Here is a 16,673-nt window from a genome sequence, read left to right on the forward strand (position 1 = left end):
CGATAACAACATCTGACCCAGGAGGAGAACCGCTAGACCAGGGGTGTCAAACATACGGCCCGCGGGCCAGATCCGGCCCGCCAGGGGGTCCAGCTCGGCCCGCCGGATGACTTTGCCAAGTGTGAAAATTACAGAAAGACATACATTGCATTTCTATGAGAATATGGAGGTTTATGAGTACAAACGTTTTGTAATTGTTTTTTTTAATCGATCCAGTAATTGCTTCAGAAACAGCGTAAATGCGACGTCTGCTCCGGAGGGAGAAGCTGCTGCTCGCTTTGTGACGCGTTAAATCTGCAGAGGAGAGCCCAGGCAGATAAACAGTGGGCTGATGTCTGAGTTTTTGCTCTTTATGTTTCTAGTTTATTGTAGAAAGACATTTAAAATAGGGTTTATCATCCAAAAACCTTCAATGATTTAAACAAAGAGAAATGTTGTCGTTATGTCTGCGTTAGTATGCTATGATTTTACTGGTCGGGCCCACTTGAGATGAAAGTGGGCAGGATGTGGCCCCTGAACTAAAATGAGTTTGACACCCCTGCGCTAGATGCTCGGAGCTCCTCTCCTGCTTACTGAGAACCCGGAACAACTGGTTCCGCCTTCAGTCACATGATCACGGACGACAGCATCGCCACCGTCACCGCCTGATGTTCAGACCGACCGCTAAACGTGTTGCAGAGTTCTGACGAGGCGGAAAGAAAAGTGAAGAATGTGCTGAGACTCAAAGACACGCAGATTGATGACATCAGCACGTTATCAGACTGAGGTGGAGTTCAGCTATGTTTCTGGCCTCTGGAAAATAAATCCATGGCAGAGCTGCAGTTAATGTGATCATGTGTCCTCCTCAGTCCTCTAGGAGACATCTGGAAAACACAGAACCATGGAAGCACTGAGACGATGAGATGAAACTACAGAAGTTAGAACAAAGAATACAGATGATGGAGAAAATATTAAAAAATAATCTATGGAATAAATTGGAATATCAGTCTCTGATAGAACAGCAATAAAAGTAAGATAAACTGAATAATGAGTGAACTGAAGTAGAAAGTTCAACCTCGAGATCCTCCTCTTCATCCTCTCTTCTTCTTCCTCCTCCTCCTCTTCATCCTCTCTTCTTCTTCCTCCTCCTCCTCTTCATCCTCTCTTCTTCTTCCTCCTCCTCCTCTTCATCCTCTCTTCTTCTTCCTCCTCCTCCTCTTCATCCTCTCTTCTTCTTCCTCCTCCTCCTCTCTGCCCTCCAGGACTAACTTTCACTGTTTCCTGGGAGCCTCTCTGACTCTCTGCCGTGGAGGCGGGTGTGTCTGGCCCAGGAGCTGCCAGTCACTGTGTGAGCTGGATTAGAGCAGATTAACAGAACAAAGCTCATTATTGATCTGAATCTCTATTAAAGTGGAGACGAGTTCCTGAGGAAGAATCGATGAAGAGGAGGGGTGAGGAAAACTCCATCTAAACTTCTCTGTCAGGTGAGACTCGCCGAGGAGTCTGGTCCTCATGAACAATCAGAACATCCAACAGAACATCCAACAGACATCCAACAGAACATCCAACAGACATCCAACAGAACATCCAACAGACATCCAACAGAACATCCAATAGACATCCAACAGAACATCCAACAGAACATCCAACAGACATCCAATAGACATCCAACAGAACATCCAACAGACATCCAACAGAACATCCAACAGACATCCAATAGACATCCAACAGAACATCCAACAGAACATCCAACAGACATCCAACAGAACATCCAACAGACATCCAACAGAACATCCAACAGACATCCAACAGAACATCCAACAGAACATCCAACAGAACATCCAACAGACATCCAACAGAACATCCAATAGACATCCAACAGAACATCCAACAGAACATCCAACAGACATCCAACAGAACATCCAACAGACATCCAATAGACATCCAACAGAACATCCAACAGACATCCAACAGAACATCCAACAGACATCCAATAGACATCCAACAGAACATCCAACAGACATCCAATAGACATCCAACAGAACATCCAACAGACATCCAACAGAACATCCAACAGACATCCAATAGACATCCAACAGAACATCCAACAGACATCCAACAGAACATCCAACAGACATCCAATAGACATCCAACAGAACATCCAACAGACATCCAACAGAACATCCAACAGACATCCAACAGACATCCAATAGACATCCAACAGAACATCCAACAGACATCCAACAGAACATCCAACAGACATCCAATAGACATCCAACAGAACATCCAACAGACATCCAACAGAACATCCAACAGACATCCAATAGACATCCAACAGAACATCCAACAGACATCCAACAGACATCCAACAGAACATCCAACAGACATCCAATAGACATCCAACAGAACATCCAACAGACATCCAATAGACATCCAGCAGAACATCCAACAGACATCCAACAGAACATCCAACAGACATCCAACAGACATCCAACAGAACATCCAACAGACATCCAATAGACATCCAACAGAACATCCAACAGACATCCAACAGAACATCCAACATAACATCCAACAGAACATCCAACAGACATCCAATAGACATCCAACAGAACATCCAACAGACATCCAATAGACATCCAACAGAACATCCAACATAACATCCAACAGACATCCAACAGAACATCCAACAGACATCCAATAGACATCCAACAGACATCCAACATAACATCCAACAGACATCCAACAGAACATCCAACAGACATCCAACAGAACATCCAACATAACATCCAACAGACATCCAACGGAACATCCAACAGACATCCAACAGAACATCCAACAGACATCCAATAGACATCCAACAGAACATCCAACAGACATCCAATAGACATCCAACAGAACATCCAACATAACATCCAACAGACATCCAACAGAACATCCAACAGACATCCAATAGACATCCAACAGAACATCCAACAGACATCCAACATAACATCCAACAGACATCCAACAGAACATCCAACAGACATCCAACAGAACATCCAACATAACATCCAACAGACATCCAACGGAACATCCAACAGACATCCAACATAACATCCAACAGACATCCAACAGAACATCCAACAGACATCCAATAGACATCCAACAAAACATCCAACAGACATCCAACAGAACATCCAACAGACATCCAACAGAACATCCAACAGACATCCAATAGACATCCAACAGAACATCCAACAGACATCCAACAGAACATCCAACAGACATCCAATAGACATCCAACAGAACATCCAACAGACATCCAACATAACATCCAACAGACATCCAACATAACATCCAACAGAACATCCAACAGACATCCAACAGACATCCAACAGAACATCCAGCAGAACATCCAACAGACATCCAATAGACATCCAACAGAACATCCAACAGACATCCAACATAACATCCAACAGACATCCAACAGAACATCCAGCAGAACATCCAACAGACATCCAACAGAACATCCAACAGACATCCTAACAGAACATCCAACAGAACATCCAACAGAACATCCAAATTTACTCTTCATAGGAGTCAAGTTTTAACTCCCAGAATTCTTCCAAACTGCTTCAGAGTGAATTCGATGGTTTCACGTAACGAAGCAAAAAGAGCTGATTTGAACTCATTACAAAGATGTGAATTTTCTGAATACAGAGAGATCAGACTTCATCAAGGAACCTTACAGGACATCTGCAATTAAAATTCAATGTGCTCTTTAAGAACAACACACACACACACACACACACATACACATACACACACACACACACACACACACACACACACACACTGTATTACCCCACCGAGGCTAATGATGACCAGCAGCCTCTGGAAACGAATTCAATGATACGAACAAATAGTTGTGATGCCATTAATATTTAATATACGCTGGCACGTCTTTAATAATGTACGTGTTATTCTTTATCCTCACTCAGCACACACACACACACACACACACACACACACTGTATTACCTGTAACATGAATTGACATAAATTGAAAGTTTTCCAGCTTCATTTCCACACAGATTATTTTTTTAATTTTCTTTTTTTCTCCCCCAGAAGGCAGTTTTCATGTTTTCTGTTTCAGAATTTGTCCTCGAAAGGTCTTCTAAAAGTCAGATGGAGGCAGAAGAGGGGTGGTCTTACAGTATAATCAGGCTCCTGTATTTGGGACAATACACTGATTGTGTTGAAAATCACTGAGCTCTGTCAGCTGATGAAGAAAATGTGAAGACATGAAACTCTCTGAAAAAGCTGTTATCAGAACTGCTGCTGATTGAGGACCTCGGAGACGGCAGCTGGAGAACTTCATCAGAGTTCACATGAAGTAGACAATGTTCAGACATCTTTTCTTTAGTCAGAACTTCAAGGACCTCATCTGTAACTCAGATGAGTTTTACTGACCTTGTAAAGTCTGAAAGAAAATCTGTTTCTTTGTCGGTTGTGTCGACTCTTCAGTCACTTCATTTAACACGACACTTCAATTCAAGCAGGTTAAAATAAGAAGATATGGTCTGGTGAAATAAAAAGATTTGTTTGTCTATTTAGGATGATAAGAACTGCGTTAAAAAGGTGATTCTTTGATTAAATATCTGAACTCTTCCATCATTAAAACAAGAAACTTTTACTTTCAGTCAGAAGATTCTTTCATTATTGCAACCAGATCGGTTTGTTAATATAATGAAATACTTTTACATTATGACGCAACACATTTTCTTTTCATAACAACACACTTTGATATAATTTATCTTTAAAATGACATATGCTCCTCCAGATGATGAGACACTTCGTCCTGATAACAAGACCATTTTTTCCCCCATAGAAACCAAATGTCTTTCTTCTCCTGATAAAATGTTTAATTTAAGCATCAGATCCTGTTATCATTTAACGAGACACATGAAACACTTTGTTGTGATAAAAAGACAGTTTTCCTTTTTGTCCTTTCTTCTTCCAACAGTGTAAAGTAATGATCTCAGCCTGCAGACATGCTGCTGTTTAATGGCCCGGTTCCAGGCCCGGCCCAGTGGAAGAGGCCCGGCAGATAAAACAAACCGTTCCCAGTAACTCCTCCTCCATCAGAGCGAGTCTCTGACCTACATTCAGATCCAGAACAAACCTCTGGGAAACATCAGCTTTAAAATACACACAGACTCACGACCGCTCTGTTATTACACACTGGGACTGGTACCAGAACCACTCAGCTCTCTCATCCATCACCGCCTGGCCGGGTCATGCGTGTCACCCTAGTCTATAGAGTATCTAGTTTTCTGTGTCGGTTCTTCCATTTTCCTCCTCTGACTCGACTCGTTGGTCCAGAAATCCTTTACATGCTCACTGACTTTGACTCCAAGCACTGAAATGTGCCTCAATCTTCCACTTCCTGAAGCACCTTAAACCACACAACAAACCACCCAACACTGCTGAGATATCTTCACTTTTAATCCTTAATATCTGTCCACACCAACCATCAACCATCAGTGATGTCATCATCCATCAGTGATGTCATCAACCATCAGTGATGTCATCATTGGTTTGTGAACGTTATGAATCCTCCAGTTCAGATTCTGTCCGTCACCATCTTGTTAGTTCGGAGCGGTTTGGAGCAGGAAGTGACCATATTTGGACGAGCTGGGGGAGGAGCCAGAGGTGGATCTGACCGATCTGATCGGAAACCTGACGATACTACGTCCCGCCCACCGATAGCTGTAACCTGACTGCACCACAGGCCTGTCAATCAAACAGACACGCCCCCAAAAACAGGTCTTCTTGAATCTTCTTTTCTAATGAATGAGGGATTATTTTCAGATGGACCTCCAGAAAACTAATAAGAAGGAGTGACTTTAGCTAACAACACCGAGATAACTGATGGACACATTTTATTCACTTTGGATTTGATGAGAGAAGTTGAATGGGAGTCTATGGAGCCGGAGGCTTTTTGGAGCCGACCTCTAGTGGCACTCGCTGGTATTGCAGCTGAAGACACTTCTGGATCAGAACCATTTTCATATCCAGTCTGTGGGTCTGAAACAACGACATGAGGACAAACATCCTCATGTCTGTCCTACATATCCAGTTTAATGTCTTTATCATTATCCTAACGAGTTGAAGTATCATTCAAAAATGCTTGATATCGATGCCTTCACTCTGACACCAGTTCTTTTAAAAAAAAAAAATCTATTTCATAAAATTCATTTTAACAAAAAGAAAATGACATTACATTAAAAATCTTTCATTTTCATGCAGTTTGCAGAAGCAGTGACACATGTTATTTTCTGTACCAACATGTGTCCCCCACACATGCAGACCACAGGTGGACGCTACAATTTACCAGTGTTCCCTAAACGCCTCACATGCTACGGGTCGATGCCGGCAGGCCGGCTGATCACAGTGACGTCTGCTGTTACTTCCACGTTCACATACATGACGTGACTGTGATCACAGAATAAAGCATGTAATGGAAGATTATCTGTGGTTTGAGCAGAGCCGTGTGTCCTTCATGTTTTCTAATAAGAGCTATTAACACACACTGTATGTTCTCCGACCCACTCAGTCTTCACAATGTTAAAACAGTTAGCAATGTTTTAGCAGCAGGACAGAGCTGAGATCAGAAGCCTGACTCAGGAGGTCCAACAGAGAGGAGGTCCAACACAGAAGAGGTCCAACACAGAGGAGGTCCAACACAGAGGAGGTCCAACACTTACTGGTTCCGTTCCAGCTGCAGCACCAGTCGCAGGTCGTTGGATGAGAGCTGTATCTCCCCGTTGACCGGATGTTCCTCCTGTTGGGGGAGAAGAGGCAGACTCGGTCAGGTCAGAGGTCACAGGTCAGTAGAAGAAGTCACTCAAACACTCAGAGATCGTTTTCATTGAGTCACTGAAGGACGTTCGTTTCAGAAATAAATATCTTCAACCCATTTTTAAAAAATAAATCTATTAAAAATGAAGAATATATATGGCCGATAACATAATTCAGGAGCTGCATTATTATAATCCAATACAAGGGACACAGTGGCAATAATGCACACACACACACACACACACACACACACTATAAAAGGTTGGTTTGAAACGAAACAGCTGCACCAGCTGATGTTTAAAATCTGTATTTCTAAATGTTCCTCTATATGTGAAACACTTTCTCGCTGTAAAACACTTCGAACTGCATTTCTTGTATGAAAGGTAGTATAGAAATAACGTTTTTATTGTTATTATTATTGACCAATTTAACAATAAGTTCTCAATCTGGTTTAATTATGAGAAACAGTTGATATTTGATCTGAATGAATACATTTTTTTTCACCAAACAATGTGAGCCTCCATCTTTAAATCACAACTCACTTCCTCCCATTTGATTCTATTATTCAGGACAACTCTGTATTCTACAGACGTATATGTAGGTGGTGATGAAATGTTTAATGTTGTCATTATTCAGTATATTGTAGTTCAGAAGGATGCAGGTGAAAACAACACACCTTTACATAAACCTTCATATGATGTGATGATAGAAGATGAAACTGAAACACTGATCTGACTGATGCATGTTACGCTTCTGTGGATCTGAGGAGGAGGAAGAGCTGGAAAAAGTGTCCAACAGAAGCGTCTGCTGTCACATATGAGGTTCGGACACCGTGAACTCTACGAGCACGTCACATCGGTGCAAACCTGAACGGGAGGAAGAGCGAGTGACGATGATGTGAAGTGATACAGCAGCAACACGAACTCTCCACCGTCCTCACAGCTCAGAGCTGGTGATGCGTTTGATGTCACGACGGGCATCTGGCCATCGGTGGAGCAGCACATTTAAAGGACAGAAGCTCCGATGTTCAGCCAGCCAGGTGCTGCAGCACGTCATGTGACCAACATACAGCACGGACAAAACGATAAGCTGCCCGTTGTCACGGTAACGACATCACCGCGGGTCACCTCAGTAACTTGTCCACTGTGAGACTGTAACGGAGACGTGGAGGTCGAGCGTGTCGGGAGATCGGAGTGAAGACGACCTGCTGAAGTACAAAACTATCCGTTCCTCTGGGAAAAAAAGTTCTTTGGAGGTTTGTCGACGCTGGAAACCGCTCGGGGACGACAACGGGGACGACAAAGGGGACGAGGAAAACCCTGGTGTGACAGGAAGTCAGAGGAGGAAGCCAGTGGACTGGACGAGGAGAGGGGACGCAGCTTTAAACAGTCAGAAAGTGTCTTCCAACCACAACATGTGTCCAGGTGTGTACAAAGGGTCGAAGGGACAGACAGAGAGACAACAGAGAGACAGACAGAGACAACAGAGAGAGAGAGACAGAGAGACAACAAAGAGACGGACAGAGACAACAGAGAGAGAGAGAGAGACAGAGAGACAGACAGAGAGACAGAGACAGAGAGACAGACACAACAGAGTCAGAGACAGAGAGACAGACAGAGAGGCAACAGAGACAGACAGAGACAACAGAGAGACAGAGACAACAGAGAGAGAGACAGAGAGACAACAGAGAGAGAGACAGACAGAGAGACGACAGACAGAGAGACAGACAGAGACAACGGAGTCAGAGACAGACAGAGAGACAACAGAGAAAGAGGGAAAGAGGAACTAGTGGAGGGAAACAACAGGAAGAAGAGTCTGCTGGGTTCAGACCTGCCGTCGATGCTGATCTTGGAGCTGTGAATAGAGGATGGAGACATCAGATGGATGGAGGCATCAGATGGATGGAGACATCAGATGGATGGAGGCATCAGATGGATGGAGGCATCAGATGGAGACGGATGGAGGCATCAGACGGATGGAGGCATCAGACGGATGGAGGCATCAGACGGATGGAGACATCAGACGGATGGAGACATCAGATGGATGGAGGCATCAGACGGAGCTCCACGGCCTCCCTGAGCTCAGCGCTGATTACAGGATCAAAGCCCGTCTAATCTACATGTTAAGAATATGCCGAGCGGTCCTTGACGGTCCTTGACGGTCCTCGTCTCCTCTCATCACCACACGAGGTTACGAACAAGAAACACAAAGATATGACGATGCACGCGCCTCTCGTCTTTGATGTGACTGCGGGTTGCCACGGCGATAATGACTGCACTCATCTCATGCATTACAATACGCGTGGTAACGTTCAGTTTGTGTTAATTCAGGGACATGAAAACAAAATTAAAGCTGCAATTTTGAGACCTCAGACAACAACTCTGCTCTTATTTTAATATTATCAACACTGATTCTATTGGTTGAATAAAATAAAACCCAAACTTGGGAACACGTTGACTTTGGAGTCAGATTATCAAACTTCTGATGTCACGGAGAACCTTTCATGACCCAGTAAACTGTGTGCACAGGAGCAGGAGGTGTAAAACTGAACAAAGTTATCCACCCAGGTTCGTAGTCACGATGACGTCGTCACGATGACGTCAACCGGTGTCACACACAATAAACGCAGCGGAGCATTTCTTCAAGTTTCAGAACGGGTGAGAACAGAAACAATGATAGAGGTGGAGGTGCTGAGGAGGACTGTGATTGGCTGCAGTAGGAGGAGGACTGTGATTGGCTGCAGTATGCTTCAACCCCCACCGAGCTCAGGAGGGGCGTCGACATCTTCCAGTGATCGGTCAGAAGAAGAGAGGAGGAAGGTCGGTCTCCTCCTTCTTTCTGTTCTCTCCACCTGACGAGGAGCTGAAGTTAGAAATCTTTCTGCTTCTACCAACAAAGTCTGTGTGAAAAAAAAAAATCAATTTCTCTTTCAGAAATGGATCTCTGAGCTCCCGTGGCTCTAACATTAGTGTGTATGTGTGTCCCGGTTCAGTCCGTCCTTCCTCTGATTGGCTCGCAGCTGTGAGTTCCCCAAATCTCTACCGCGTAACATGTCAGTAACAACAGAGGAAATAAGGACGTAACAGCTGCTGGTGATGATCAGTTCAATCTGCAGCTCCAAAGGAACAACTTCATACATCTGCTTGTTTCCAGCAGGAAGCGGTTTCAGACAAATGTTTCCAACAGAGTTCATCAGACACCAAAACTGAGCCCAAAGGACAGCATTCAAAAAGAAACCCGCGCCTGGTTGTAATGCGTTTATCCCGTCAGAAGGTGGCGGTAATGCGCCAAAAAGCTGCCCGCCAGCCGCCATGAAAAGAAGAAAGTCATCTCATGGTTACAGCAGGAAGTCGTGCTCACCGTATGCTTGTCGTTGAAGTCATGGGAACACCGCTGCTTAGCAACGGCAACGTGGACGCCGTCTAGAAGCCACGGAGGCTAACAGTTTATTGAGCTAACAGGAGGGTAACGTAACGCAGGATGTACGAAGATGTCATGACGGAGGGAGAAGATGCAAAACTAAACTAAAATTAGATTATATTGGCTTGAACTTCTATAGCTTCCACCATTTCCCTCAACGTCAGCAAACATGTCACAACTAGTGAAATGTCGTGAATACCACCAGAGGGCGCCGTACATACGGACTCTTCTCTGTAACAGTCAATACGACAGCACGTCCTTCTTTCTACAGACATGCTATAAATGGTCGACGTTTTGCTGTATTTGTATTTTAAATGTTGTTTCTTAGATTTAATCGGATTTCGTTTATCAAACTCCTGAATCTCAGCTGAAATAAAATGTGTTTGATTGACAGAAATCAAATCTCAAATAGAATCCTGAGAGATGCCGTCGCTGCTGACGTTGTCCTGTTTGACACAATTCCTCCTTCCACGATGATGATCCAGCTGTTGGGATCCAGCTGTTGGGATCCAGCTGTTTGGGAGCATGCTGGTGTTGGTCAGTTCGCTCTGATGTGGCCTCCTGCTGTGACAGACATGCTATCCAGGCTAATCACCTGCATCCTAGGATCCAGATCTGCTCTCTGAATTCACATCATACAATCCACCACGACACAACAGACGCTACCAGCCTGATTAATCGCTACCAGCCTGATTAATCGCTACCAGCCTGATTAATCGCTACCAGCCTGATTAATCACCAGATCCATGAGAAGGACTTTCGTCTGCATGTTATCTGGATCTCACAGCTGGAGACGTGTGTCAAACAAAAAAGCCCAGAAAGGCTTTCTGTTTGATTCCAATGCCAACGAGCTCAGTCTGGTTTTGTTTGGAATTATTCCCAGTGAAAGTTTATGATTTTGCAATTAACAATAATTATCCTTTTGGTGTAAAAAATAACGTTTGCGTCTTGAAGACATCAATGCCGTGGACAGACAAAGAGGAGATGAAGGAGAGTTCAGGGACGTGAACTCAAGCTGCTCTGAAGAACAATTTCTCTGATTAACTTCTGCGATGGAGTGAAGACGAGAACACGGAGAACATAGAAACTGAACCCCGGAGAGGCTGATGACTTCTAGATCCAAGGAGGGAGACGACCATCATGTCCTGTTTTAACCTACTTTTGAAGTACACAGTACATAATACTGAATGCAGCGCAGGGGTTTGTACCTGCAGGCTCATATGAAGTAAGAAACCAGCTCCAGAGAACACGTTGCTCAGTCCACCTGCGCCTTTATGGTCATACATGAAGTAACTTATCATGGCTGTACCGCCACATTCAGTATTCACCTGCACGATGAGATAAATGTTGGACTGTTTCTTTGGTTTTTCTTCGTTTTGAACAGAATTGATGGAAGAAGAATTGTAATGCAGTTTTGAGGAGGAATAAACGTTCATCTCATTCATCCTCCTCCGTTACAAATCCGCTTCCTCCATCTTCCCTGATTGCTTTTTAGGAAATGACATATTTCCATTTGTGTGTTTTGTTGTTGTAAAAGAAGGACTGTCTTTTTCATTTCATTTTCCTTTTTAACTTTGAGTGGAGCCACAGCTCAAGCAGAAGAAACCTTCTGTACTGTAGTCTCACAACGAGGATAAAATGACACCAGAACGTTAACAACCTACGAGGATATGCCAAATTAAATTTTGAAAATGGCATCACAACAGCTTTACTCTAAACTAATCTGGCACACAACCCACCATCACTGCCACGGCATTTAAAACAACAACAAACAGCTGGAAATAAAATGTTCCACCAAATAAACAGAAGTCTCAAATGTCTTTACATTCAGTTCTAATTATAGAGCACCAAATCTCAACAGAGAGAGCGGAGCGAGAAAAGAACAGCATAGAGAGACAACAAGCTGAGTCAGTCGGTCAGTGGGTCAAAATCCTGAAGACAACAGAGATGAGAGGGGAGGAGCTCAGAGCATCGTGGGAGGTCCTCCAGCAGAGAGAGTTTCAGTCCTACTCTTTAGGCCTCCTGAAACCACAGGGGGAGGAGCCTGAAACCGCAGGGGGAGGAGCCTGACAGGGAAACGTGATGCTGTTGGAAACTCTGGAAACCAAAAGTAAGTTTCCACAAGTGGGTTGACGTATCTTCAGAAGTCAACAACTAGAATAAGTAAAAGTAGAATAGCAATATAGATAAAGATAAAACTCCTCCCAGTTCATCATCAGGATATTAAACAACACTGTTACAAGGGAAGAACATTTTACTGGTGCTGTGGCCTCATCTGCAGATCGTACAGTTAGTTCAACTTTGAGCCTCAATCACAAAACTTCAGAAACAGGGAGTGAAAACTATATTTTATTTCAATAAAAATCATTTCCATACAAATCCGATCCTTTGGAGCCAGACGGGCCTTCCTCCTCCCGCCTCGGCCGCTCTACTCCATCTGAAGCTCAGCAGCTTCACAGCATGCTGCCTCTTTTAAAGGAAAATGAAAATCTTTCTTTGCACCACTAATAGCTGTAAGAAAACAATCACACACCCAAAGAAGCAACAAATCCACCCGACCAGAGAAGACGGAGCGGTCTGAAGACAAAGAACAGAATTTAATCACCTGCAGCTTCCAATCAATCATCTGAACATGTCCGACTGTTGGAGCAGGAACACTTCAGGAATATTCACAGGAACTGTAAAGACGAAGAGCACCGTCGGCTCCGTACAGACAGAAGTGGTTGTGTTGGTCCGTTACCTGAGCAGACAGAGGAGAGTCGCTGCTCTCCAGAACCATGAAATGCTTTTGGAAACAGATGTTTCAGACGCTGGATGAATGCTGATATGAGAAATGAAGGGCTCTCATTTGCAACTTTGGTGTTTTCTCTTTGACTGAAAAAGCTCCCGTGTTTACCTGTTTAACATTCACCTGCTCCACCAAACCTTTCTAGGAATAAAGAGCCCGTTAGCTGAACTAAGCAAGAGGCTAATGTGAAAATATCTCTGCTGTCCTTCGGCCTGTTGGTTTAATCCGACCACACTCCACTGCTGCTGCCTGAAAAAAACACACTGATCAGTCATACAGCTTCACCTGCTGCTACCATGAACAAAGATATGGATGCTCTCCGTTTACCCAACAGCTCTGAAGGGAACGAGGAGCTCTTACAGACATCTAATGCTGCTCATATTTTCTTAAACCCTTTGAAACCTTCATTTTACTCACACTGAAGGATTACAAGCATGTTAACTCAGCAAGACATCGTGCTTCTATACATTCAGTAAAGGAACGGACAGAAGAGGTTGTCTGTTTAAAACTAATTTTCTTTCCGTGTATTCTGTCACTCTTCATGTCTTTCTTTCTTGGATATCAAAAGTCAGCGATTCAAATTAACCGAGTTATAATTCGGAGGAAAGAAAGAGAAAAAGTCTAAAATGTGCTTAAAATGCGACAGGATGCATTGAGTTGGTATGAATTATTGTTCAATTAGTGTTGATTCAGAATGAATTCATGCAAAACCTGTTCAAACACAGACTGAATATAAAAGTGTTCGTAGCTTCCTGCTGTTAGAAATGAGGTCAATGCGGAAGTGTCTTCAGCTGCAATACCAGCGAGTGCCACTAGAGGTCGGCTCCAAAAAGCCTCCGGCTCCATAGACTCCCATTCAACTTCTGTCATCAAATCCAAAGTGAATAAAATGTGTCCATCAGTTATCTCGGTGTTGTTAGCTAAAGTCACTCCTTCTTCTTAGTTTTCTGGAGGTCCATCTGAAAATAATCCCTCATTCATTAGAAAAGAAGATTCAAGAAGACCTGTTTTTGGGGGCGTGTCTGTTTGATTGACAGGCCTGTGGTGCAGTCAGGTTACAGCTATCGGTGGGCGGGACATAGTATCGTCAGGTTTCCAATCAGATCGGTCAGCTCCACTGATGGTTGATGACATCACTGATGGATGATGCGTGACCGAACACCAAAAAACGGAGTCTAACGGGTTCATAACAACATGCAGACACTTAGAAATGTATTATTTAACATTAAAATGATGCATTCATCATTTCTTCTCTGCAGGTGAAACAGACACTTTCCTTCACTTCTACTCTAGAACTGAGATCTTCCTTCATCAGTTCAGAGCTCTAATCATCAGTGGTTTATAATATAGCTGACCTGCAGGATGTCGAGGTTCAAGGCAGGAGATGCCATATGAAATTTCTAAATGCTTCGAGGTTCCCTGAGAAAGAAGAGATGATAGAATACTGTGAAATAAGGTCTCTGAGATTGTGGACTTGTGAAGATGCTGCGGCTCGCCATCCCTTCCTTCCACCTGCCGTCCCTCCAGCTCCAGTTCATAGGTGAGCCTTTCCACTTTCATTTCTAAATGATTCGCCAGAGGGCTGTAAAGAGGGATTCGGAGGGACCTGCAGCCCCTCTGGGATCAAATCTAGCACGATGTAATGAGCACTGGCGCGGTTAAAGAATCAGCTGAGCCCTTATCAGAGACTGGCAGGCTTAAATCCCCAGCACTGACATTGTGGCAGGAAGAGGTGAGGAACGCTGAGATTGCTTTTGGTCCATGAGGAAGTCCATCTCCATCCCAGTCGCTTCGTACCACGTTACCACAGACGGCACACACAACCCACATCGCACTAATTGGACCTGACGTCCAACAGGCACCGAGCAGAAGTCACACACACACACACACACACACACACACACACACACACACACGAAACACACGAAACACACGAAACACAGGAAACACAGCTGGTAAACAGACAGGATGAAGATGGATTTAGTGTTTCAATTTAAACATGCAGCAAAGAAAAACGAGCGTCTCCGTCCTCAGCTGTAGGTCTGGATTCAAACAGCTCCATTCACCCCTCTGGAGCTGGATCACTCTTACTGAGGGGAGGCCTGTAATGTGTGTGTGTGTGTGTGTGTGTGTGTGTGTGTGTGTGTGTGTGTGTGTGTGTGTGTGTGTGTGTGTACCCTGAAGCTTAAAGCAGCTCTGAGATTTCTCTGAAGTGATTCCTCGTAGTTTCGTTGGAACAGTGTGATGATGATCAATACTGAGCAACCAATCAAATTTAAGAATATTGTCACAGGGCAAAGTTACATTTAATAATTAAACTCCTCAAATACATGAATGACTTCCAGCTTTGAGGCTTTTTGAGTGATCTATGCTGCAAATCCAGACTGAGGTCAGGTTGCATAATTAATCATATTAATGCCATATTCATCATGTCATGCCTTCATGGCCCGTGTGGAAATGTCAGAAATCAGGACGGTCTGCTGCCACGCAAGCAGCTCTGAGGCTGCAGCGGTGAGAACTTTAGATGAAAGGTCAGGGGATCAAAGAAAAGTTTGGTCAATCCAGAAGTGTCTTCAGCTGCAATACCAGCGAGTGCCACTAGAGGTCGGCTCCAAAAAGCCTCCGGCTCCATAGACTCCCATTCAACTTCTCTCATCAAATCCAAAGTGAATAAAATGTGTCCATCAGTTATCTCGGTGTTGTTAGCTAAAGTCACTCCTTCTTCTTAGTTTTCTGGAGGTCCATCTGAAAATAATCCCTCATTCATTAGAAAAGAAGATTCAAGAAGACCTGCTTTTGGGGGCGTGTCTGTTTGATTGACAGGCCTGTGTGCAGTCAGGTTACAGCTATCGGTGGGCGGGACGTAGTAACCAGTCAGATGCACCGCTGGCTCCTCCCCCAGCTCGTCCAAATATGGTCACTTCCTGCTCCACCTGATGTTTCTCGGTTCGGCTCTGAAGCCTGTTTTTGTCCTTTCATGATTTAAAAGTAGATCTTTGGACCTTTATTCACATTTACTTTCTCAGTTTAGATTAACTTTAGGGCCTTGATAAACATTTCTGACATTATTTAACTGCAGCACAATTAATCAGATTAACATAATGAGTCTATAAAAGTGTAATTAAAATCATGGAGTGTTTTGGAGGTTATATTCATTAATCCTTGATGCGGAGCTCCTTCGTGCCTCCGATCCGTCTGAGCACAAAGAGTGATTCATCTGAAGCAGAGACACGAGGCCAGAGAGGCTGTCACAGGATAAACACTGACTTATGGATAATAACCAGGGTACATTAGACTTTCTGCTCCTGGTACACATCTATACATCACGCTGCAGCATGCGATGCCCGTTCACCATCCATCTCCCCTCCTCTCGGTGCCGGAGTAAAGAAAGAGATGTTTTGGTGCTCGTGCTGCCGCCCTACTGAGCGTGCACGCTGCATGCATCTCCGATGGTAACGGCCTGTTAGGATTCTCTGCGTCTGCCAGGACCTCAGAAGACTTCAAGCACAGCTCGAAATTGTTATGGCCCTATTTTTATTTTGTATTTTTCCTTCGCTCCGTGTTGGTCGTGGTGTTTTTGTTGGAGCTCGGAGGCGAGGAACCACATTGTCGCAGCTTTAATTATGTTACCGTTGTTTGTA

At 44.0% G+C, this 16,673-nt stretch overlaps 1 protein-coding gene across 1 annotated transcript in view; it reads right to left on the minus strand.

The window, feature by feature from the left end:
- adam19a (ADAM metallopeptidase domain 19a) overlaps positions 1 to 16,673 on the minus strand; it is a 100,021-nt gene that overhangs the window by 48,328 nt on the left and 35,020 nt on the right. The window contains exon 3 of the mRNA XM_069177879.1: positions 6,731 to 6,807. Within this exon, the coding sequence (XP_069033980.1) occupies positions 6,731 to 6,807 (77 nt within the window). The remainder of the gene's footprint in view (positions 1 to 6,730; positions 6,808 to 16,673) is intronic.

The sequence above is a fragment of the Embiotoca jacksoni genome, unplaced genomic scaffold (assembly GCF_022577435.1).
Source record: "Embiotoca jacksoni isolate LCO1_2020_lvr unplaced genomic scaffold, fEmbJac1.0.p SCAF_78, whole genome shotgun sequence".
Taxonomy (NCBI): Eukaryota; Metazoa; Chordata; class Actinopteri; family Embiotocidae; genus Embiotoca; species Embiotoca jacksoni.